The 26,502-nt window shown below is 36.6% G+C and overlaps 1 protein-coding gene across 16 annotated transcripts; it reads left to right on the top strand.

Annotated features, from left to right (window-relative positions):
• Positions 1–7,463: 7,463 nt before the first annotated feature.
• On the top strand, positions 7,464–26,168 carry gdpd2 (glycerophosphodiester phosphodiesterase domain containing 2). 16 transcript variants are annotated; one of them, XM_044126719.1, is made up of 17 exons: positions 7,464–7,582; positions 8,235–8,241; positions 8,737–8,848; positions 15,720–15,823; positions 15,909–16,002; positions 16,087–16,146; positions 16,232–16,330; positions 17,294–17,384; positions 19,163–19,311; positions 19,638–19,723; positions 19,872–20,016; positions 20,101–20,316; positions 20,383–20,534; positions 23,273–23,420; positions 23,570–23,652; positions 23,735–23,768; positions 24,547–26,168. In XM_044126719.1, the coding sequence occupies exons 3-17, from the start codon at positions 8,765–8,767 to the stop codon at positions 24,646–24,648; spliced, it is 1,647 nt and encodes a 548-aa protein (XP_043982654.1). In that variant the 5' UTR covers positions 7,464–7,582; positions 8,235–8,241; positions 8,737–8,764; the 3' UTR covers positions 24,649–26,168. The 16 variants fall into 16 exon arrangements, with proteins under 16 accessions (XP_043982654.1, XP_043982655.1, XP_043982660.1 ...); XM_044126725.1 differs by having other exon boundaries at positions 7,490–7,582; positions 8,720–8,848; XM_044126718.1 differs by having other exon boundaries at positions 7,571–7,582; positions 8,700–8,848.
• The last annotated feature ends 334 nt before the right edge of the window (positions 26,169–26,502 follow it).

Below are 26,502 nucleotides of genomic sequence, written 5' to 3' on the forward strand. Positions count from 1 at the left end.
CAGATCTTTTCTAAAACTCCTGGAACAATTTTTTTTAGTTTTAGTGAGAATGCCTGCAGCAGCGTTTTGGATCAGCTGCAGCAACTCTTGTTTTACCTACATTTGGATGCAGCTCAACCACACAACAATTTTGTCAAAGGTTAATGACTTAATCTGAAATAAAATGTAGCTACAGTCATCCTGATTAATACAGTGTGTATCATTAAATGGCAATTCTTTAACAGTAAAATAGGAATTTATGTCTCACCTTACTTTTAAAAATATTTATTTCTGATGTTTAATGAGATAAAAAAGGAATAAGTGAAGACTAGACTGTTTCATCTTTTCATATTTCCCTTCCAGCTTCCTGATCATGTTACTCTGCAACTCTAACAGGAAATAAGAATTAGTTTGGTTAGTATCTGTTAGTTCTATGAACCGGTTTTTGTTTGCATTCATGGCTTCTTATGTCGTCTTGCATAATGCTTGGCTGTCTTTCAATACCAACTCAGACCCTGTCCTGGTTTACTCCACTTACATTTCATCTCCTATCACACCTGTTTCACGTTAGCTTATCTCTGCACCTGTCCTGCATGTAATGGGTTTATTTCCACCTCTATAGTTTCTGCACAGTGGCGCAGTTGGTAGAGCTGTTGCCTTGCAGCAAGAAGGTCCTGGGTTCGATTCCCGGCCGGGGATCTTTCTGCATGAAGTTTGCATGTTCTCCCTGTGCATGCGTGGGTTCTCTCCGGGTTCTCCGGCTTCCTCCCACAGTCCAAAAAACATGACTTAATTGGTTTCTCTAAATTCTCCCTAGGTGTGAGTGTGTGTGTGCATGGTTGTTTGTCTTGTATGTCTTTGTGTTGTAAAGACATACAAGCGACAGACTGGCGACTTGTCCAGGGTGTACCCCGCCTCTCGCCCGGGACGCAGCTGGAGAAGGCACCAGCAACCCTCCCGACCCCATTTAGGGAAGAAGGGTATAAAGAAAATGGATGGATGGATAGTTTCTGTTACTCCTTGGCTTCGTGTTCATTGCCTGTTGGTTGTTTGGAAAAGCAGTCAAGATTTTAACTGGTGTGTTTGGCTTGGATCCTGTTCTATTATTGTTTAATGTCCTTAATTATCAGTTTGCTTGTTTTCTTTGCAGGAAACTCAGTAAGTTCTTGATGTTTGTTTAATTAATTGTCTGGGATTTTACTTGCAATGACATTGAGAATTAATTCATTTCAAATTCCTATGTTTGCATATTACTGTGTTCAGTAATAATCGCAAATACAATCCCAAATTCATTTGAGGTTTTTCTTTTATATAATTATTACTTGTAATTAAAGATAATATTGAGATTAGAGAAATTACAAATGTACAAGCAATTATTTATGCATTTATTGATTTGTAAGCACGTTACTTGATTTCATAAATGTGTAAATAAGCCCCAAATTGGTAATTAAAAAGGTAAATTTACTGATTTTAGTGGCAGGTTCTTTCTGAGTGGCAGTAATATTAATTGGTTTAATATTAGTTTTGAGGGTCCAAGTAACTGCAGCCTGATAGAGAATTTGTGGAGGAAATTAAAGATGAGGGTGATGGAACCAAACTCCAACTTGGAGTTTATTAAACATAAATGATCAAAATACCAGAGGATACAAACAAAACTCTAGGCAACAATAAAAAGAAAGGTTTAATCAGTTCAAAGCCTAAATAAACGTTTTGTTAAATTGTTCCAAAAAAGGTAGAAATATCTTAATTTATAATTTAAATGTAAATAGATTTTTTTCTAATATGATATCTTGCTTTTATTGTCTCCTCTTGTTTGGAGACATCTTTTTCATTTCCTGTCAGAAACAAACTGCCTAATTAAATATAAATAGCTTTAAATCTAAAATATGCCTGAGGTACAAAGATATTTGGCCTCCCTCGTTGTTATAAGCCCTGATGCGAAGCAGATGGTCTAAACATGCACGGTTGTGCCTAAACTTTACTTCCACATGTTGCAGCTGGTCCAGGTACGATGAAAGAGGCTTTTTTTTTTTAAATGTATATTATTATTTTTATTTCAAATGCTCTTGCAGGACTGTTTCAGTTGTTTTGTTAAAAGCATATTGTTAAAAAGAAAATAAGATTAAACATCTTGAAGCAGAGGTTTTGCAGAAGTCTAGCGATTCTCCGTTTTATTTTTGTGGCTTTGATGTCAGCAGTTCAGAAAGTTTATGGAGACTGTGCAAAGAGTCGCTGTCAAATGGATATGTGAGGATGCTGGTTGGTAGTGACATTTGTTTCGGGCTCCTCTGAAATATTTGGGGCTCATTTCTGGGAAAATTAAATTCCAAAACAATGTTTTTAAATAGCGTTGCTGGCAAATAATATCTCAGATCTACATCTTTCAGCAGTGGGAAATGAGCAGGAAATAAAAAACATATTGCACAAGGTACTTTGACACCCGAAGAAGGATCTTATCTGCCCTTTTATTTATTTTTAACTTTGTTTTTATTACGTTTGCGGATTCCAATGTCTTGAATGCATCTTCATTGATGTTCCTTTTACAAAAGGTTGTTGGTTTACTTTTACATTACAATGCTAGATGTTCCTGGATTCCAAACTACACAATGGAGGTGATCTCAAGTTTACTTTTCATTTCAGCAGCTATTCTATGGAACATCTTGTCTTTCCAGGCAAGAACTGGTGATGACCTGGAAACCTTTAATGGACTTTTACTGCCTCGATTTTATTCGGGGTTAATTCTTGGGAAGGCGTAAAGCTGCCACCCAGCCAAAGAAAAACAGTCTTGTCAAGTTCTGACATGAAACTTGTTTTGTTCAAACAAGATGTTTCGCTTATTTATTTATAAATATATCTTCAGCACATTCCAGTGTGAAACCCCCAACTATGCACATACACAGCCACACACACACACACACGCACACGCACACACGTGTGTATATATAAATCTAACTAAGCCTCGGGTACATTTTAGATTTAAAAATTCCTAAAATATTTTAAAGGTTTTTTTTAAACCCCACTCCTTTATAACATCGAGGGAGACCTACCTATGTATTTATTTATCACTCTAACATTATTTATGTCCAGTTTATGACATTATAAAGTTGATGATGGTGCACTTGTGTTTTTGTTCTTTGTTGCTCTAAAACAAGAAAAATGTATGACAAAAACCTATTTTCAGAAGATTCTCTAAGAATCAAGAATATCTGAAACAAAACCCTTCTGACAACATAAAGTATGTTGGGAAACGTTACTTCCCACCTCTAAGAAAAGCTAGAAACACAAAAATAAAGAAGCTTGGAAAGGAATAGTTAAATTCCAGGCCATACTTTGGTGAAGTTGCTAGATGAGAGGCAGTGCCTACTCATTTGTAATGTTATATTCTACAGATTTTTGAAAAAAGGTCATTTTCCAGACACCAAAAATCATTAATGTATTACCAAAAAGTTTATGTTGCCAAAATTTTGTGTTTTTCATGTATTGGGGTTCTTTTGTAGAAGCAATAGAAACTCAAATGGAAGTACAAAAATGTGCAAAATGTGAATTTTGAATAATATGTACCCTTTAAGATATTGGAACTCCAGTGAAAGTCATTTTCACTGGAGAAAATGCCTGAGACGTTAATCTTCCCAGGTGGATTACGTCTGCATAGTACAGGTGACTCATCAGGAAGGTAAGAAAATAACTTAGAATAATATTGAAACCAGATCAGACTCCACTACATTTAGGCTCTTCGTCTGTTGAGAGTTGTTTAATCAGAAAAACAGATTCATTCTGTTAGATTATTATTTTTAAAAACTGGTTTACCGAGTTCTACCTGGTGAAATTTATGACTTTGTACTTATGTTGCCTTAGGAAGTATCATGTGACTAGGATGGCAACTTTGGAATTAATTTAGATAGCACAAGTGGAATCCAAAGTAATAGTAGTAAAGCAAAAGACAAAGACCGACATGATTTATGGTTAAAGTTTCTTGATGAAACAATGAAAGTGACATGCACAGCCATGTTTTTGTAGCAGTTTGTGAGTAGCACACGTCAAACAGGAAGAGCAGCAACTCTGATGGCACGTCCACTTTTACCAGCATATGGGAATAAAATCACTTTGGGAATAATTATTCCAAAATACTGGACTTTTAAAATGCCCAAAGTTATGGTATGAAGCAGATCTTTGTAGCTTGACATGTATTAGGAATGCAGTTCTGCTTTAGGCTCTTCTTCTGCAACCAACTCTTGAATCTTAGTGATTTTCAGCTCTTTATCAAATTGTTTAAAACTCGTAAATCACTAATGATTTATTTCCTCTTATTAATTAATTCCCAGACTCTTCTCTACTTTTGCTAGCTAGTCTACCGCAAAGATAACTTACACAATATGTAATTGCGTAACAGCATTTGTAACTGCATTTTTTTATTATTATTTTGGCACAACAGTAAACTAATAGTTTCCCTCTGTCACAAAAGGAAGACTAAATGTAGGCAGGAGAGGAGCAAAAATAAAGACATCTAATAGACAAAAAGCAGTTTACAGAAACCACATTCAAGGCTGAACATCCAGAGATGTGAACTGAAGATAATGCTACATAAGTAGCATTATGTTGAACCAGGAGTATCAAGCAGTGTAGAGCAGAATAAACAGATGAACCAGGAAAGGACCAGCTATGAAAAAGAACAAATAGCTGTAGATAGCAACAATGTGCAATGAGCTCTGAAGGAACAATTGCTACGTAGCCTGGCACCAGTCACAGAACAAAAGAACTACAGATTCAGCTAATGCGTAACTCCATTCCAGAAAAGAAACTCAATCACTCACTTTTCCGCTTCTATGAGCATTAGCTTCTTCCCTTACCTGAGTTAATATTACAGCTTTTAACACTCTATTATTCCTGTGCAGAAATAGAAGCAAATGATTCACTGAATATTATACAAAAGTAGCCTTAATAAAGAAAAAAATGTTTTGTTCAGAGGAATAATAACTAGGGTTTTCCTCCTCTCTGTTCTTTCAGTGTCTTGCTGAGTTTATTAATTGATTTATTTATTTGTCAGATTTATCTAAAACATTAGAGATATGCACAAAGATTTTTGCATTCTTTACTACTGGCAACTGTCAAACAAGGTCACTGAGCAGCTGAATAAGGGAATCAAAGGTCATCAACCTCCTCCATCGCATCACAACATCCACATAAGTACAAACAGTATAGCTGAAGAGCTTTTCTGTCTTCTGATTTAATCAATGGCCATGAATGAACTTTATTCAGGTAAACAGATGCAATAACATGTCCATTTCCAAAGTGCTCAGACAGCATAGTCTTTGCTTTTACATATCCATCAGACATGTTTTTGACATTGGGCTTCCCCCTGTACTGTGAGAGGTGATGCAGGCAATCGTCAGGATCACCAATCTTTGATTCAGTGACCTGTTCAAATGAGAGCATAAAGGCCTGAAAATGAAGCAAATCGCAGTCAAAAGATTGAATTTCTCTTGTGGGTAACAAAGAGATACTTTGTTAACGAACCAACATTAATTCATTTTGTTTCTCCATGATGGTAACAGATTTTTATTGGTTGCTGAATGAGCAGCTTGCTGAAGAGGTATATTGTAGTGCTTACAGGATGAGAAGGTCCAAGAAGAGGTGCAAACTTTTTCGTTGTCACATTTTGTTGCACTGTTTTTATTTGAAGCTCTGCATTGTCATTAACTGCACTTCTCTTTGTCTGTGGAACAAAAATATTTGCAATAAGACTTTCAACGGCATTTCCTTTTGTTTTAAAATACAATTTCATTCCATTAGATTTCCTTGGAGCTGAGCTTTGCACTGCAGATCCAGTTTTCAGCACTTTTACTTTTGCAGCAGTTGCAGCCATTTCTGCTTCAAGTTGAAACTGTTCTTTCCTTTTCCTCGGTTGCTATTCAATAGCATGTTTTTCTTCGAGCATATTTTGGCGAGTGAGCAAGGCAGCCATTTCAGCTTCTGCCCCGAGACTTGCAGATGAAGTTGATACTTTGGAGTTTGACCTGCTTCATTGATTTGAAACACTGTCAGATGACAACACATCATGAAAGTCACGCTGGAGATTAGCAGATCATTGAGGTTCCACTTGCTCTTGAACCTCCACTTCTGCTAATGGAGTTTCCTGTGACTGTAACATGTCAGAGGATGGCCTGCTTGAGCATTTATTTGTTTCAGAGACTCATATTTCAACCTCCACAATAAACCCCTTATTGTATTTAGTGATGCTTGAAAACCATGCATTTTGTTTATCTTTCTCATCAAGCAGAATTAAAGGCAGCAGTGATTCAGGCATCGTCGAACAGGTGTGTTAACTCGTACATCTGTGATTTTACTTGTGAATAATCATCTTTCACTAGCTCTTTAAGAGATATTACATCTTTCATGCAGGCTTTTTCCAATCTACTTGGGTGTTTCAATTTTATTTGTGAGAGCAATCTTTCTTTTATCAGTTTCAGGTTTTCTCAAGAACAGATGATCCTCTCATTTCAATCCAAAATTGACATTTTCTGATTTAACCCTCTGACCCACATGCAGAATCAAAATAAGGAATTGGTTTTATTTTCAAAGAAATAAACAACTGACAGATCTTGATCCTTCAGGAGGATGGAAAGGGTCACGAGATCAGTGGCGTCTGGAATGAGTGGAATTAAAGGTGAACAGAAACGATTGATCAGGGATGAAGTAAAAGAAAGCTTAGAATGATTCAGAGGGAGGCGTGGAGGAAAGGATGACCAGGGTTCTCTGTGGAGAATGGTTGATGGTGAATCCTCAGATTAGTGTGAGGAGGGTGGAACCAGGATGGAAGCAGGATGGATGAATGATGAACGGCAGAGCAGGTAACATGCAGGTAGATCCACAGGAGGAGAAACAGCGGATCTGATTCTTCGTGGAAATCCAATGAGAAAACCCAGAGGCAGCAAACACAAGGACTATAAAACTACTGGAAAATGCACAGAAAATAGTCAACAGCTTGTTACAGGTAACTACAAGAGGAGACCAGAGAGACTACGGTAAACGTTAATAATCCTGCACAGAGTGAAGCCCCTGCCGCGCTTTTATTCCCGATGAGCTCCACCTGTGTTGGCTGTCCAGGTTCTCCACCAAGATCCTCACTGGAAAAGATGCATCACTCGCACTCTCTCTCACACACACACACAAGAACCCTGGCAAAAATAAAGGAACAGCAGGCAACAGCAGATCCTTAGACTTTATTGAACTCACGCCAAAATCCTGCAGCCGTAGTCCAACAGTAAAGCGTAGCAGGGGGCGGATCACAACAGCTTCACGCGGCAGAACCAAACTGCTTTTAAAAGAGCAATATGCAGCACCAAAACATTCAGGTTACATTCCACTGTCATCTTCCACCAGGGGTGGGCACTCCTGGTCCTCGAGGGCCAGTGTCCTGCTAGTTTTAGATGTAGGCTATCTCTACTTCAACACACCTGAGTCAAATAATGAGGTCATTAGCAGGACTCTGGAGAACCTGACTGCACTGAAGAGGTGATTCAACTCTTGGATTCAGGTCTGTTGGACCAGGGAGACTCAAGAGTTGCTGGACACCGGCCCTCCAGGACCAGGAGTGCCCACCCCTGTAAGCGATCCTCTTCCGTTGCTGCAGTGGCGTGTGGTTTGGCGTTGGCGTTCCAGCTGTGCGAGAAACTCCATTGTCCATTTTTTGGTGACAAATATTAAAGACTGTAAAACAAGGTTGCTGAGCAGCTGAATAGGAGAATCATTGTTGACGCACCAGCTAATCAAAACGTAAATCCAAGCTACAGTTAAGATGGTTTTATTTTCATCAGTATTGTCAATACTCAAGGCAGAACATCAGTGTCCAAAGCAGCATAAAAATTTATTCGCAGGTTTAAACAGTGATCAAAGACAAAAAGTCATACAAGCTTGAAGTGGTCAGGAGAAAGTAGACCTCACCCATCACTCACTCACTAAAGTCACCAGGTGAGCAATGGGTGATCTACAATCACTACTAACACCACGTGATCCAGAGCTACTCAGATCCACCACATTTACCTTTGTGTCATTCAGAAAGAAAACGAAACAACGATTCTTCCTTTAGCAGTTGTTGGGTCAGTGACCCAAATGATTCAACAACTTTATTCAGTTTGGAGAGTGACTCACAGTGACTTGAATTGGTACAAGTGATCAAATTTCCCCTTAGTATTTTAAAAAGAAATTGTATGTGCAGTACAGTGGGCTGGTTTTTGACTCCTCTCCTTTCCTTGCAGGTTCCCGGTGAGATGGGATGTGTGTGGTGGACAGGTCGCCAGTCCATCACTGGGCAGTAAAGAGACACAGTCACACACACCTAAGGACAATTTAGACAACCAGTTAACTTAACGTTATGTTTTTATACGGGTACCCGGAGAGAATACAAGCGTTGACATTGAATGCAGAAATACAGCAGGTCGGGTTTAGAACCGATGATTTCTTGCTGCTCTTAATTGAATGTTGCTTTTTTTAAGCAATATTTACAACATTTAAAATTAAATAGGTCCATTCTTCTTATTTTTTTTTTTACACCGGCACTTCATTTTCACAGTTACTTTCACAAGCCTAAATGCTTAAGTCGGGTTTTAAGCGTGTCTACCTGCGAAGCGCACACATGGATCCTCCCCCTCTCTCTCTCTCTCTCTTTCTCTTTTTCTCACTCCCTCTTTCTCTTCTCTTCTCTTCTCTTCCCTTCCACGGAGCCCCCACACTCATTCATCAGGACCAATTTTCATTCAGCCCACGCAGAAAGACTGCCTACAAAAAGATGCGAGAAGCGAAGCAGAGATTAAGAGGAGAAAAACGGAGACGGGATCCGAAGACGAGCGCGTATTTGAGAGCCGGATTTAAGGTCTGTGTGTCACTCGTGGTTTCATTTTGTAAAAAAAAAAAAAGGGATATATGGAAACATTGCGAGTGCTTTTAATCCTCTTTGAGAAGCACGATTAAGTGGTCAGATTAGGGGGGATTTGTCTCCATGATGCATCGGACAGGAGCTTTAATCAGGTGTGTACATTGGTTCGCCATGAAGTTAACAGGCTGAAGCCAAAAAGGTTTTATCGGTCTCACTTATTTTATTTCCTTTTATGTGTATCTTTTTGTATTTATGTGAACACAAAACACTTAACTCTGAACAATATTTAATACATTTCCTATTTAATACATTTCCGAAAAATCTAGTGAACAGTACAAAAAGAGGAGGAAGAAGAGTTAGGCGGTGCAGTAAAGTTTGTACATAAAATGAAAATTTTTATGTACAAATTTGTATTCGTACATACAAATACACATAAAAATTTAGTTGAGTTCTCTAGTAATACTTCTCAAATAATAAAAAAATGAAATTAAAATACAAAAATTGAGAAAATGATAAATCTCAACAGAGACAAAATGTTAGAATTGTAGATTTTATTGGTATTTTTAGGCTTTTTAGATGGAAAAGTATAAAAGTAGTTTTTATGGTTAATAATAAAAATAAATAAAAGGTGACCTTATTGTTAAGGATTTTCCAAGTAATGCGATGAGAAGGGGAAGAAGGAAATAGTTGCTGGAGGTTAAAATTTAACAGTGAATGAATTTGAAAAGGTTTCTAACAATGAAGCTTCTCTGAAATCTAAAATGGGTCATCGGTATTCAAGAGTTAAAATGTTTTGACCTATATAAAGTATTTGTAGATGTTTGAAAAACTGCTCTGATTGACATCTTCAGTATAAGCATAGGTAACAAATACTTAAACTTTCATCTATTTTGTGCCACTAATTGTGATAACAATTAAAGTTGAAAAATGTTAAGAAATTCATCACATCACACTTTCTTTTCCTTTTAGAAAAACATACATTTAGCTGCCATGTTGCTCAGTGACAGATCAGGTGCATCAAATATCAATCATACAAAGTTTATTTGTATGATTGGCAAAATTCAGGAATAAGGTAGTTTAAAGTGCTTTACATCATAAAAACATAAAATTACAAATATATGCAGAGGTTACAATCCCCAACACGTCTTTTGCTTCATGTCTTTCCCTTTGCTCTCCTTCTCTTCACGCAGCTACTGTTGAAAAGTGGTGCCTAAAGTCTGTCCTCGAGGCTCGGCATCCTGCATGTTTTAGTTCTCTCCCTTGTGGCACCAATAACTTTTTCTGCATGTCAATTATCTTCTCAGGCCTTCTAACGAGCCATCATTTGATCCAGGTGTGTTAAACCAGGGAGAAAACTAAAAGATGTAGAATGCCGGCCGTCCAGGTCCGACTTTGGGCACCACTGGATTAGACGGTCTATTTGTTGCTCTAAGCAGCCCAATAAAATTTGATTTATTGATTTTTCAAGTATATTTACATTTATTGACATTCTCAAGAATTAATAGTGGGGAAGAAAAATGTTTCAAGCAAAAGCAGCAACAATCCAAACTATGTTATCAGATTTCTATCACAATTCTTATCACTATAAACTCCTTTGTAGCAATACAAGAACAAAGAAAACTTTCACATTTATTTTAAGGGAGAAGTTGTTTTGTTAAACCTTATTTAATCTATCCAGCAGTATAAACCTGACTCTCTAAATCTGTCATTAAGCTTATTTAGAAATCCATAGTTCTTTAAGTACAGATTGCATGTTGTGCTATGAAGACCTAAAGAAAACTTTGTGAGACAAATTGCAAGTTGTTTCTACATGTGATAATTTACTCTGCCTGAAGGTGATTATTTTTGTCTTCTTTTTCCCCAACACAAACTGCATGGAAGAAAGTAATTTTGCAGAACAAATAAACTGGTAAATTAAAAAAATGGGTGACTGTTCTAACAAAGAAGCATATTGTTCTCGCATAACGATCTATTTGTTTCCTTTTGTTACCGTGTCATAAACTGACAAAGTGGTTAGTCTTAAATATATTATAGTTCTTGCTCTACTTTCAGCTTAGGTTCAAGACTTCTTGTTTTCACTTGGTATGCAGACCTGCCCCAACAAGTCCTCATTAACTCTAATCCTCCAAATTATTTGTAACAGAGTTTTTTAATGTCTAAAATAAATAACAACAACAATAATGTTATGTAAACATATGTAAACATAAGTGCTTTTATTACAGCAAATTTGAATGTGTTTCATTTTGCCAGTAATTTTGATGTTAGGCTAATGCTAATTGTTAATAGTGACCAAAATATGAAGAAATGGTTGTTCATTTGTCCTTTGCAAGCTAAATATGAATTCAGTTTTTTTTTCTTTAATAAAAACTTATATTTTAGGAACCCTTCTCCGGTGCTCTTTCTCATCACGAATATGCCTGTCTTATTTAGAGGAACTCGACACTTCTCACTGAGAGCTGATGATCTTAGCATGTACAAAATTGCTTTAATGCCGATATTAACAATATCCGGCCACTTAAATTTGGGCCATTTTCTGTCGACATTTATCCACTCACTGGTCACAAATGGGTAACTAATGCTAATTTGGTAGCATGACTTATTTTATCACGCAGTTGTAAGTACGCTGAAAACATGCTAGCTTGTCTTAAAACAGCCAGCTAAATCCGTGTAGCCATGGCAACCAGTGAACCGACGCTTTCCACAGTCAAGTTGCGCGCGCATCCGTTGTGATTACATACAAATAATCCCAGTTAGTAAATTACTGTAGTTACAGCAGTTAGTAGTTAGTGTGGCACTTTGTTTTTCCACGAAGCAACATGTTAAAACATTGTTTCATACTGGCACCCCGTATAAAGAGGGAAAAGGTGCTACAACGGGATTTAATCGTACCGTGCGTGGGCATTGGCTCGTGTCCATTGGCTGGACACCGCGTACTGCAGGATGATCAGTTACGATTATCGCAAACCAAAATCTTAGAACGCTGGACGTTCTAAGATTGTCGTAAGGGGGAAATCGGGGCGAAAAATCGTGCCGTGTGAGCTAATATTTAATTCTAAAAAATATATTTACAAAAATATATAAATTTTTTTATCCATTTAGTGGATCAATAAAGTATGACTAATATTATTATTTACATTTAATGCACATTTTGTCTGTTAATAGGTTTACTTGGCATAAACATAAAGTAGTAAATAAATGGAAACATTGTAAAATGATTAGCTACACACATCTTATACGTGTTTCAGCTCTTACAGTGGTCATGTGGGGATTTCAATGCTATGATGAATTGAATGCGCTTTTGAAGTAATTAAATCTCATAAACCACCAGTAAGGCTGCAACCTTGTTCGGAGCGGCATGCAACATTAAGATTTTTCTTTCTTCTCTTGATTCTATCAGCTAACTATGAAGCCTGGGGTGAAGACCCTGAGGGCTTTAACTGTAAAAACGAAAGCCACTCAAGTGATAAGGAAGCTGGCAGACTGTCAGGTCAAATCAGGTCTAACCAGAAATGGGTCGTAAAACAGTAGTTTTCACAACTGGTATCCTAAATAACTCATCTAAGAGTGACACAAGTGACAGGACCGTTTCCCATGTCCTTAATGAGTGCGGGCAACCGAAACCTGGCACAACTGAGGGACGCCGAGTCCCAACATGTTGTTATAGGCCTATGGCCCGTTTCAAGAAAGCAGATGATGGACAGCCTAATCTCTTAAACACCTTTAGTTGTTTTTCAGGTCCAGCTGTTCTCTGCTTGCAGCTTTTTACTCACTGGGAGTTTGTTTTCTGCCTCGGTTATTGGTGCTTGGCTGTGCCTGTCACTGTGACCATTTGTGCCGCAAAAAGCTGGAGTTCTCTCCCAGGACGGACTGTGCAGCGCTCAATACCCCATGGTGTTGGCTATTGTAGGCTAGTGACTATACCCTCTTTTGTACACAGACTCCTTTGAGAAATTGCCTTAGTACCCAAAGAACCTCTGCCTCATTTGCTTTCTATCCCCTCCCTCATTGCTTCATGAGCTTGGGGAGATGAATGAGACTAGCCTTTCTTTTCTGTGTCCACAGAAAGGATTATAAGAGTTCCTCCATCCTCCTCCAGGCATTTTCTTCACTGTGAATTTAAACAGCTGCTATGGCACTGGGCAGATGTTGCAGAGATTTCAGCAGAGCTTTCTTTAGCTGTCATCGGGAGAAGCAGAGGGACAATGAGAACAAGGTGTGTATACATAAAAAATTTCAGTTCCATACAAACATTTAATTAATTGTCGATCAATGGTTTATCAGATTAAAATGAATTCCAAGCAATTTAATTTCTTGGTGTTGTAGTTTCCCACTATCCAGAAAAGGGCGCCACTGGTCATCCTTAAAGCTGCAGTATGTAACTTTTATAAAAAATATATTTTTTACATATTTGATTAAATATGGTATGAGACAGATGGCCTGGAAAAAAATCAAGTTCCTCCACCTTCTTTCAGCACTCCATAGCTAATTAGAAACAACCAATCAGTGCCAGGTCTTATTGCTGTCAATCACCTGCATGTGGCGCTGCTCATCCCTGCCTCCTCTTCTTCCATTTACATTAAATTGTTTCTCCACTATTAGCTCATTTAGCAATGAACATGAGATTGATTGACAGCATTAACACCCTCCTCCTGGCTCTGATTGGTTGTTTTTGGTCGGGAGCGGTGTAGTTCACCCTGAACACCCTGAAAATCGATCATTTCACAGATTATTTGTTTCATCACAGACTGTCACAATATGACACCAGTTCTAACATGTATGTAAAAAACATGATTTTTATAATAGCTGTGTACTGCAGGTTTCGGTGGAGTCAGTTGAAATGGGAAGAAAAATGGCAGCGCCATACCAGAATGGAAAAGTGAAACGGTCCAGTCTGGTGTGGGATACATGATGCACTTAATGTGGTTCTGTTTTGAAATAAACACTTGATGTTCTTTCAGCCAAGGTTCTGCATGATGGAGCTACATTAGCATGCTATGAAAAATTAGCCCTTTATTATGGAAGGAAGGTCTGACCTCTTAATACAAAAACTCTGGTTTTTGAGAAAATGGCTGCTTATCAATTAATTGCTAGTCGATTGAGAAGATCAATCAACAATCATTCAGTTTAAAAAAATGAAATGATGAACGGATGTATTTATTATTAATTTTAGCTTCATCTACCAACCACTCAAAGTGCTTTACACAAGAGACACGTTCACCTTGTTGCATGCACAAACTGAGACATGTTTATACCACAATACATAGACCAGTGGATAACTTGGCTGTAAGTGCCTTGCCCAGGGCCAAATTAAAATGTGGAACAAGAAAGAAGCTGGAATCAAAGCCACACATTTAAGATCTGAAGCAGCTACACTTCCCATTGAGCAACAGCTGCCCCACAGTGGAATTCACACTGATATATTTCATGTTCTTGCATCTCTTGAATTTGACTGGCTCACAGCTAATGAAAACTCTGCAGTTTCAGGCTTCTTTGGCATGAATTACTGCATTGATGCAACATAGCATGGAGGCCTGGGGCCCTGCTGGAGAGGTGAGGAAGCCCAGGTTGTTTCAGCAGCAGCTTTTCTGCATTGTTAGGTCTGGTGTTTCATCTTCCTGTTGACAATACTCCATTGCTAGCCGATCAAGGACAGTAATAGTTACAAGAGGTATTGGCATCTTTGGCAGCGTGGGCAACTGCTAACTCCTGCTAGAAAACAAAATCAGCATAAAACTTGTCAGAAGATGGAAACATAAAGTGTTCTTGGTAAAACAAGTGGATTAAAGCCAGCAGATCAAATGTCTAAGTAGGAAACGTCCTATTGAACATGGTGCAGCTTGGATTCTGTGTCCAGGACAATGATTTCTTTAAATCGTACATTTGGACCTCTGTGCAGTAGTCGAGTCGGTTTTGTGACCTTGCCTCTGGTTCAGGAGAGAATGCAACAGCCTGTTTTATAGATGTATTTGTTTATGGTGGATCTTGAACCACTTAATCCAGCTAGAAAGTCCGTAACTGATGCATCTGTCCTGAAACTCCATCAATAATTTTTTTAAATTTGCCATTTCCTTGGTATTTTAACCACATTTTTCCTTCCACTTAACTTTCCATTGATATACTTTCATACAGCACTCTGTGAACAGTCTCCTTTATTTTATTTCATTTATGGTAATATTCCAATTGTTTGCTGAACAAATTATTGGGGTTTTAATAAAAACGCTACAGAAGTAAAAGATTGAAATATAAAGAATCTGCATGTCATATTTGTATGGCTTTCCCCTTTTGAATTTTTAAATAAGTGAAATAAACCTTTTAGTTATATTCCAAAATATTGAGTTGCAGCTCTGTAATTAACAATTTTATTAATGTTAAGGTTAACTTAAAGTATTGAGCAGAACTTTTATTTCCAGTAATCACATATTAAAAGTCTACAAAAGGCTGAAATCTTCAAATAAAAATAGAAAAATGTTTGTCTTCTGTTGATCCTATTTTAAATTAAAAACTGTCTGTTTTGCTTGTCATAGAGTGCTAAAACACTAATAAAAAGGTGATGAAGACGTGATGATTAATGGTGCCAGTTTGCGCCAAAACAAATGTATAAGCTTACAAGCCATGACAGGCTTTGATAGATTTACCTGGAGTACAAAGAGAAGGAGGATGACGATATTCCATTATTTCCATTGTAAAAGTGCAGGTGTGTTTACCTGAGAAAATATAAAGGGCTTGTTTTTGTTGAGCTGTCATGGTAAGGAGCACAAAATCAACAAGGAGAGAATGTTCGAAATCTTTCAGTTCATTTACCTGCATGACCTGCATCATTTTTATCTAGAAACTTAAGAAAAACAATCTTATCATATGTTTTCCACAGCGCTCAACCTGCTGGTGCGTAATGGTCACTGTTGGGGCCCTAATTTCTGCCTGCTGGCTTTACATTTGGCTGGTCATCTACAATGACCGAGATGATTTTAATACGTGAGTGATCACAGCAGGAAACCAAGCATCCACTCTTGCTTTTTTGTTTTTACCTGAGTCCTAATCTCTTCTGTTCTACTATCAGGCTCCTATTCTCCTTCCTTCACAAGCACAAGGACTATTTCATGGTGGTGATGATCATTTCTGCCCTGATTGCCAGCTACTGTGTTCTGCTGCTGGTGAGAAGCATCATATCAAATTGAATAAAACTGGATTTCTTCAACTGTTTCTGTCTAAACTTAAACATTTTATCTTGATTGCAGCTTTTTGCACTGGTCCAAGTTGTCTTACAAGAAAAACTGGACTTACACTGGATCCACAGGGTAAAATAAACCTTCACTTCTTCAACATAGAGTATCAGATTTAATCACAGCACTAACTATCACATTTTTTTTTTCTGATATGCAGGTTTTGATATGTTTCGGAGTGGTACTCATCGTTACTATGATCTCATTAGTCACCCTAAAACAGCGAGATGAATGGCATGCTGTTTCTCTTTCACTCCAGGTACAGTGAGTGAGAGGATCGTGAAAGTTGGGGATTCACCCAATCAATTTTTTTTTTCTTTGCCATTTTTTGCCATACCTGTTATTACTGGTTCTACATTAACATAAGAGAAGTAATGCAATGTTTCTTGACTCTGTAAGCACCCTTTTATCATTTTACGTTTATGAGACTTGAAAAATTGGTTCAATGATTGTTTCGTAACTTTTTCCCACATTTTAATGTGCAATATATTCTGTAAAATTTGACAGAAAAATCACTTTGACCAGGATGTGAAAACTCTACAATAACTTAGTTGCATTTATATGCACACCTCTAAACTAAAAATTGATTGAAGTTTGATTCATTTCCAGCATACAGTCTTCTTTGATAGAAATCAATCAGACTGAACTGATATGTGGTTAGTTATAGTAGTTTTATGTCTTCAGAGGAACACAAAGCTGCAGACACCAGCATGTTTTCTCTGTTTAGATATGAGTTCTTGATAAATCAGTTGTAATATATTTCAGGGCCTTTACAGTTAATCATTTGCAGATTAAACTTGAGAAAAACAAATTTTCTGCTTTATAAACTCAATGCTACACTTTTAACTTGGAAGTTTATCAAACAATACAAAGCAGGAACTGCAGTAGCCAACAGATTTTCATTTTAAAAGACTGTGTTCAAGACTGTGTTACTGTAATTTGTACATACCGTTTTAAAAATGCAAATATGTTTGAGTATGACCAGAAAATGCTAATTGACTTCACACTTCAGTTTGCAATTTTTTTCTTCACCTTTTAGAAAGCCTAAAGGGCATTTATAATGTCTGTCTCATTGAATTTTAAAGCCTACCTTCATTAATTTACATTTTCCATTTCTCACTAAATTATTGAAATAGTTTTTATTGCCAACACAATGTAACTCCAGACTCCAATCTAACCTTCTTATTTTTTTTGGTCTTATTTTTTTGCTCTCTCTTTGCAGTACACGGCTCCTTTCTTGCAGTTCGGTGCTGTTGGAGCCTTGACCCTGCTGAGCTGGTTGGTCTTCCGGGCCTTCAACCAGGTCCAGAAAAGTGAGTCGCACATCCCTGTTAATATATAAACACATGATTCATCTTCACCATTGCATAGACTGATTTCATCAGACGTAAATTCAGTTGCAGGATTAGTCCTCAAGTAATTTGTAATAGCTATGAATCATAAAGAGACTACTCATGAGAGAGACTGTGAGAACATTATGCAACATTTAGAGCCAGATAATGTGAAAATGCATTTCAGATCTGCTTTGTTATTACACATTAGAGCAAAACGTATAGTTCAAAATGAATTTAAGAAAAGGAAATTAATGTTCTTTAACAGCAACACTCAAATCTTTTACAGCTTCTGTCATTCTTTAAAAAATGAAGGACAAATGTGGGTGTTTATTTTTAAAGGAATAATACATTTCAGTTCAAAATACATTTGAGTTTGTTTTTCTACTTAATCCATACGTACAGTCACAAAAAAATTACAACAATTTGGTATTCTTCATCCCAGTGCTTGTACTCGCTTATTATTGTTCCATTTATTTTTACCAGAATGAGAAAGTTGGACAGCTGTTTTCATTTCCTAGCACATTAGTAAACCAACTCTTCAATGGACAAACCCTTTTCAACTATGACAAACAACACAGTAATGGCTGCTTGTGTCAGTTAAAAGTACAATAGTAAAAACAGAAATCTGTGTCACAGTTTCATTCTGACAGCAGGAGCCAAGGTAAACATGAGGCATTGCGCAACATAGGGCAGTACCTCCTTCAACCTGTAAGATGAGATTTTTTTTTTTTTACAATTTGTCAAAAAACATGACATTTTACATCTTGTCATGGAGATTAACTGATGAACAAACAGCTACGACTTTGTACATGTTTAGCAGGTTTTCCAACGAACAACCTCGTCTTCGGTAGCAGATGAACAAATTGCCATTAAATTATTTGGAAAAACTTCGACTGCAGCTCGAGATCTGAAGAGGTTGACTCTAAAAAAAACATTAAAACCTATAGCAAGCGTTTTGGATTTCTGTGGGTTTTTTTTCTCTAAAATTCAGAACGATTGGTTGGCTTAAACTCATCTACATTTTAGAAATGGATTTTGTTTTAAATTAAATGTTTTGAAAACAAAACATTTAATTTTACTTAGACAATTAATTTAACAAGCAAGTAGCTTTTGGAAAAATTGTGGTTTCTGTTACAGACTGGGGAAAAAAATGAACAACGAAACCCCTCTATGAATTTTAGTGATTTACATTTAAATAATCAGCCTTCTCAGTGTTTCAGTCTCATGTCAAGTGTAAAACAAACAGAAATGTCTTTATTTATTAAAGTGAAAGCCAAAATGGAAACATTTACATGTCAACCTACTTTTTGAGTAATGCAGCTAATAATTCACCTTTTGAAATAGTCCTCTCATCAGTATACAAATAAGAGTTGCATTTGAAACGTAATCAATTGCAAGTTAATTGACAGAATCTGACTTGATGTTGTTTTTATTGTTGATTCTATGTTGCATTGTGTTTTTGTGTTTGATTTGATGTAAAGCACTTTGAAATGCCTTGCTGCTGAAATGTGCTATACAAATAAAATTTGATTTGATTTTGATTTAATTAATTGACTACTTGATGTCACTCATACATTGTATATAGTTTGTCTTTGCCAATAATTGACCTTAGTGAAAAGTGGTGAAGACGGTGTATTACAAAGATGAAATCAACGCTGACATCCTGCTGTTAGTCCTTCAAACCTCTAAAGATTATAGTGTGAACCAATACACAAACCAACTCAGCATAAACCGTTGATTGTCTATTTTCTTTCCAGGATCAAAGGTCCTGATTGCAGTATTATTCCTTTTTTTGTCGGCATTCATCTATCTGTGTCCCTTGCTCATCTACTCACCCTGTTTGATCGACATAAAGGAGATAAATTTAACTAAACCAGACCTCTGGGGCCACAGAGGAGCACCAATGGTGAGCATCCTGTTTAACAAGAGAAAAATTTAAAAAATAAACAACCTGTAAGGAAAGAAGTCCAGTAATATTTACTTGAAACATGTTTTGTATTTAAGAATAAATCTTGAAGTGTGTTTGGTAACAAAATGGCATTTGTTTTATGTTTGAAAGTTTTGCATCGTTGCAAGTCATTTGAGGAGCCCCTTATGGCCTGCATCTGCAGCCGTGTTGGCATGCTCTGCTGCTAGATCAACAATACAGTCCACTGAGTTTTGTGTACTCTCACAGCCTCAGGGTTGCTTCTGCAAAAAAGTTTCTCACTCATGTGTTCTGACTGTGTTCAGCTGGCCCCAGAGAACACCATGATGTCCTTTGAAAGGAGTGCAACAGAGTGCAAAGTAAAAGTATTTGAGACTGATGTGCAGCTCAGGTAGGGTGAAATTGTTTGCCATTTGTATTAATTTTGCCCTTTAATATTGCTATTGATCATCAATGCTTTTGTGAGAATTGATTGTAAATGTGGCAGATAAAAATGAAGTATTTACAGGGGTGTCAATAAATATTGTTTGTTCATTTAGCAAAGACAGAATTCCCTTTCTGATGCACGACAACAAGGGCGAATTCCTCAAAAGAACAACAAATGTTTCAACAAAAATTTCTTGTGGCAATCAAATGGACATTAGTGAGCTGCAGTCTCTAAATGCAGGGAAATGGTTCATAGAGGTGAGTTCTGTCTGTTTGTGAATCTCGCTACAAGTTTGAATTTTTAAAACAAGCAAAAAACATAAAAATATTCTGTCTTCCCAGAACAACCCTTTTCAAACTGTGCACCTGCTCAACAAAAGCCAGACAGAGACAGCTGAAACACAGACTATTCCTTCACTGAGGCAGCTTCTAAACCTTGCCAAACGGCACAATATTGCCATTATATTTGACTTGTATTGTCCTGAAAATTGCAATGGCAGTAATGACACTGAGGACACTGTGAAAGAGATCTTGAATTCAAACATCAACCACAAATTGGTAAATGTCCTGACGAGTTTGAAAACATTTCATTTAGCAGGATTTTAAAGCCTTGTCTTGTTCTAGATCTACTGGCTTCCACCACAAAACAGAGAATATGTGAAGAAGACTTCAAACTTCACCCAGGTGTACAACATTACAGAGACATCAGAGATGGAAAAACAAAATGCGACTCACCTTAATGTTAAATACAGTCACCTTAACACACATGAAATCAGGTAAGACCTTAGAACTAGATCAAAACCAACAGTTAGATTGTCTGCAGATACTGTTTTATTGGGATTGGCATGCACAGCAGTGTACTGAGTAGAAGCATGTCTGGACAAGGTCCTAGTGCTTTACATGTGAAACTTGGCTCAAGGGGATACAGTCGAATAGTGTCCCGAACCTTCTGGGGTGTTGTTAAATGGATGAGAAGTCATAAAACATTTACTTTAAACATGTTGCAACATAAAAGCCGCGTTGCAACATGTTTAAAGGAGTTCATAAATCGGAACAGTTCACTGACTTTTTGGAAGTGTTTTGATGCAGCAAAAACATTAACCGCTGCATTCCTTTGTGACACTGGATTTTCACATTTATATAACAAAACTTATCTCTTTATTTAATGTTCTACACCAGGCATGTAAATGCTTACATTTACATGCCTGGTGAGAAGTCATGCCTGAAAATAAACTGATACTGAGAAAACATTTACATTTAGTTTAACTTTTATTGTGCTTGTGCACCCCTGTTGATAAACACCCTGGGCAAATGCCAATTTTAATTATTGCCACTGATGAGAGGACTATTTCTAAAAGAGCTTCACTCTTCTTAAAGCCATAACATGCTTGGGTTAGATGTTTTGTGAATTTGCAGAATTCACAATTCTGAGGAAATTCACCTGCTGACTTTAAGAGCAAGCTGAGAAGAGATAGAACTGAAATAAGAATTTCTGGTCTCTTTAACATGATCTTAGAATTTGCTAAAGTTCATCATTCGGGGTATACAGTTTCTTTTATTCTAAAGCATCACAAGGAATATTAAGTCTCGGTGTCTACATATTTATTTCATCTTCATTTTGACTTCATTTGGATCTAACTTAAAGCAAACCTGACAGAGACGCTGGCTACTGCCCTCTTCTGGCCAAGGAAGGTTAGTTCAGTATATCAGTACATCCTTAACTTTTGTCAGATGTTTAAAAAAAAATGTTTTTAAAAGACTAGTACAAAAACAAAATAGTTTGAAAAATATTGATCAATCTTTTGGTATGAAGTTTAGATTTAAATACATGCAAAGGTTGCAAGGAACTTTTTTGCTTTGACGGCAGTGTGAGTCTATCCACTACTGCAAATCCACTCTGGATTAGGTGTGGTAAATCTACTGTTGTCAGGGCAAACCATAGTTTAAAGAGTCCAGAAATAAAACACTATGAACCAAAATTCACTGAGTGTGATATAGTCCACATTGAGCTGATGATGGAAACAATGACTGGTGATTGACTGTAACCTTTGGTAGTTAAAAACCATGCACCCACTATCTGGTATCAACGTCGTTTATGATGACAAAATTGCTAAAGCAAGAGCTATAACTTCAAAGCTGCAAAGTGTTCCATCAGACTGTACATAGAGTTCATAAGTCCTTTAATGAGAGTCCAGACAAACATCTGATTGCTGTAGAGCACAGGTGTCAAAGTCCAGTCCTCAAGGGCTGGTGTCCTACTGTTTTTAGATGTGCTACATGTGCAAAACTTTGGAATGAAATGGCTTAATTACCTGCTCCTTGTGTAGAGCAGTTCTCCAGAGCCTTGCTAATGACCTAATTATTCTATTGAGGTGTGGTCCAACAGTGGCACATCTAAAAGTTGCAGGACACTGGCCCTCCAGGACTGGAGTTTGACACCCCTGCTGTAGAGTGAAGCAGCTACTCTTTCCTCACTTATGAGTCAGACGACTATGGCAATTGATAGTTGCGAAAACACAGCCATGTTGTGGAAGCTTAAGTTTCGTCAATCAAGACTGTTATTAAGGTAATGCTGTATTTATGCCACTGGTGACACAGTGCAAGAGGAATGTTTGTAAAGCAGCAGACGTCAGGCTGAACCTGAGGGAGGTCAACTAATTATATCAATTTATACTTTCAGAGTTGATCTATAAACAACAAAACAACAATACAATGTAATATTTTGATTATTAAGGTAATCTTGTAGGTTCTCATTCTACAATTTCCTTACGTTTGCGTGTTAAAATCTAAAAAAAGGGTTATTTTCACAAAAGGCTGTAATAAAATACATTACCATGCTTATTTTGGGTTAGTTCCTGGTGTTTTTTTTTTTTGCATTTCTCTAATGTATTTACAGAAATCTTTAAAAGGCCAAGTGATATACAGACATGCCAATTTGAAGCATTTTAAAGACAATCGGAAATGTGCAATGCTGTAAAACACGATTTTGCTCTCTTTCAAGAAGATTCCTTCTTGAAAGGTTTCACATCATCAAACAATTTTAAATATCAGATTAAGATAAAGTATTTAACTCCGCTTTTAAATTCCATTCGCAATAATCAATGCAATATTATCAAAATTCAACACCTGAGGGCTGATTTTGGGTTATTGTTGAAGACAAGCTTGGGTGCTGCTGGTTTTCATGCTGATGCTACTGTGACACGAACCATCCACCTACACTGTGCTGCAGACCAAACACTCCTCCCCATAGCAACAGCAGGATAATAAGCACTGTCACGGTGCAAAAACTGCTCACACAGTGTTAAGCAGATGGTTTTAATATTGCAGCTGGGTCATTCATTTACACAGTTATAAACATACATTTACTTAAATACACACACAGTATGGGCATTTATGGTTCTTGCTTTGAATTTATTCCTAGTTTATGGTATAACCCATCTGCTGCCTTTATGTGTTTACAGTATCACAGTCCTGAATGTTCTTTTGTACCTCATGCTGAGTTTATGTCCGACAGGAGCCTTCGAAATAAAGGCATTAAAGTGAACCTGTTTGTGGTCAATGAGCGCTGGATGTTCTCTCTGCTGTGGTGTGCAGGAGCCAGTTCAGTCACTACTAACAACTGCCAGGTGTTCAGCAAAATGGAGCAGCCTGACTGGACCATGGTGAGAGATGTGCATACATGCAGTAACAGTGGCTGCTTGTTTGTTCCCCCCGCTCCACTGGTTTAATTATCAACTGATCAGCCAAGACTTTCACGGTTCTGTTTTGTACCACTTCTTTCTGAACTCTGACCCTGGTTTGTATGTTTCAGGCACCTTCTGTTTATAGAACATTATGGATTTCAATAGATACTGCATCCATTTTGATAATATTTGCTGTCTTTGTCTATCACAGGTAAGCTAATTACAGGTTTTTAAAAAAATTTTATTCAAAAATGTTGATTTTTGCACTAATCTTTTTTGTGTGTGTGTGGTAGGAAAAACAATAGTTCCCGGCAAAGAGGAGGTAAAGTGAGTTAAAAAAAACATCTACACATTATCTTATATACAACCATTACTTCATTTAAATATCTACTAATCTACTCTCTGCTTTCTTATTTTAATAAATTAATGTCAATTGATTAAACTGCAGTTATTAAAAAATATGTTATTACATATATGTAACAGTTTAAGGCATAATCTGATAAAAACTTGAGCTCTTCTGCCTTCTACCAGTTCTCCTAGTACTAACTGAAGAAATACACTAAGTCTGAAACAACCAATCAGATCTAGGAGGAGGGTCTTAGCGCTGTCAATCACTCTCATGCTTATCTCCCTCATTTGAACGCTGCCTCCTTACCACAGCATAGCCTGCTACGAATGCTAAGGCTAGTTAGCATGGCCACCGATGACGGGAGATGATTGGTTTTACTGTAATGGTAATTACAGTACACTTAGCAGCGCGTACATGAGATTGATTGACACGCTAAGACCTTCTTCCTGGCTCTAATTGGTTGTTTTCATTTTTGCAGACCACAGTAGTTGCACTGGAAGGAGGTGGAGGAGCTTGATTTTTTTTCATAGATTATCTGACTTATTCTGTCACAAAGTGGAGACAGTTTTAATAAATATGGAAGAAACACATTTTTGTTAAAGTTACATACTGCATTTTTAAGCCCAGGTAATATTCCCACCTTAAGCGTACTTAAGCATTTTAATTTTTATTGCTGCTGAAACTTTTAAATCATTTTTCTTGTCAATAACAGGTATTGATATATCTTTTTTTTTTTATTTTATCTGTGCCAGGAAGAATCTCTCAAGAGCTCGAAATCGCTCCTTTAGTTTGAACTCTGACAGAATCAGAAGACATGAAGCCATCTTGGATTCGTTTCTGGGTCACCACAGCACCTAAAAGCTTCATCAGGACTAAAGAAAGAACTAAAGTGTCATCACTACATGTTTTTTTACTAAGATGTGAAATAAGAAATAATTTTTACCGAAAATTTTTTGAAAGATTTTCTTCACATATCATTGGTTGCAAGGGTTTTTACATTTAAAGCTGATCTTTTTACTAAATAAAGTGCCTTTGACCTTCTGATTGTATTAAGTTTGGAACTGCTTTCTCTTTGCACTATATTTTTGTACAATTTAAGGAAAGCTACAAATAAGCCTGAAACGTTTCATAACCTGGTGGATTTATAGTTTAAATTTCTCCAAGTCCAAGTTGTCATCCTGATTCCCCCCTCAGATTTTCTATCAGACTCTGGCTGGGTTACTCTCAAACACTTTTATCAATGCCAGTGGAGAAAAAACATTTTGGTAAAATTAAAAGACAACTTTAAACATAAATCTGCCATGGGTATGAATCATTTTGGGCTAAACTACAGCACGTCTGTAACTTGAGCCAAATTAACCAAAATATTTGGGTTTTTTTTGTGTGTGTGCTGCTGCTGTTTGAGTTGTATTCTATGTGTAATCCCAACACTTTGTTCTCAGGGAATAAACAACAACCCAAATTTGATCCATTTTATGAGTCAAGAAGAAAGTATGAAAACTACAGAACTGCCAAATTTCTCCAATATGGGGTTCATTATTTTTGGATCCAACGTCTTCCAGATTTTTGTGCCAGAAAACCGACAATAAAACATTTCAAATATTTTTCCATTTTTCAATGTGGCATGTCTCGTGTAAAATCCAGTAAAAAAAAAAAAAGTACTCATTTATTTTGAATCTGATTGACAAGAAATAAAGTTAAGACATTGTAGTAGACTGTGTTCGTTTTCAACCTTTAAATATAACCAGTTTGCAGAGATGTGACTTTTTCAAAAATTTTACAGTGAACTCAAAGAATAATTAATCTAGAAAACTGTGATGTACATTCTTTTTTTAAAGTGTTTTATTATCTGTTTAATAACAAGATAAAAATATTTTTCTAATCTCTTTTTTTTACATTGTTTAGCATGATATATCAAAGGGAAAAATTATATTTGTATAATTTTCATTTAAAGATGTGTTTTACACGGAATTAATACTGTACATAATTACAAAAAAATTTGGTGGAATTGCTTTTTAAAAAATTCTGTTTATATTTTTTAAATGTGGAATTATGCTTCTAAGATAGAGTACTTGCATAACAAGCCTCTTACAGATTTTAAATAAAATGGAAAATTGATTCATTTAAAGCCCTGAATACAGAGTATGGTGTTTTTCATGCACGGTATTATTTTCTCATGTTGTAAATGTTGTCCTTACTTATTGAATATTGTTTTTGTTGATGCTGTTGTTTTACCTTTGTGTATATATAAATACCCACACTGAACTTGCAGCTGTGACACTGGGATTTCCCCACTGTGGGGCAATAAATGATATTTCTATTTCGTTTGAAAAATAAATAAACAAATAAGAAAAATACAAAAAACACAAAACAGTGAATTGAACTCCTGCCAACCATATTGTCATGCTGTTTAATACATTGATAATTTCACCATTTTAAAAAATACCCAATTCCTCTCAAATATAGCTACGCACCTTCTGCTTTTAGTAATTTCATTTATCTTAATGAAGATCTAACTATAGTGCTTATTAAAAGTATCCGAATAAGTTCATATTTTGCATAATTAATTATATTTATTTGAACATATTTTAAGAGTTGTAATAAAAGTATATTTAATATATTTCATATTAAAGATATTAAAAATGGGATAGAGAGAATGATTAGGACGTTAAATTCAACCTAAAGATCCGAGATGTTAGCCCGCGTGCCTAC

Source organism: Gambusia affinis, linkage group LG09 (assembly GCF_019740435.1).
Source record: "Gambusia affinis linkage group LG09, SWU_Gaff_1.0, whole genome shotgun sequence".
In the NCBI taxonomy this organism is placed as follows: Eukaryota; Metazoa; Chordata; class Actinopteri; order Cyprinodontiformes; family Poeciliidae; genus Gambusia; species Gambusia affinis.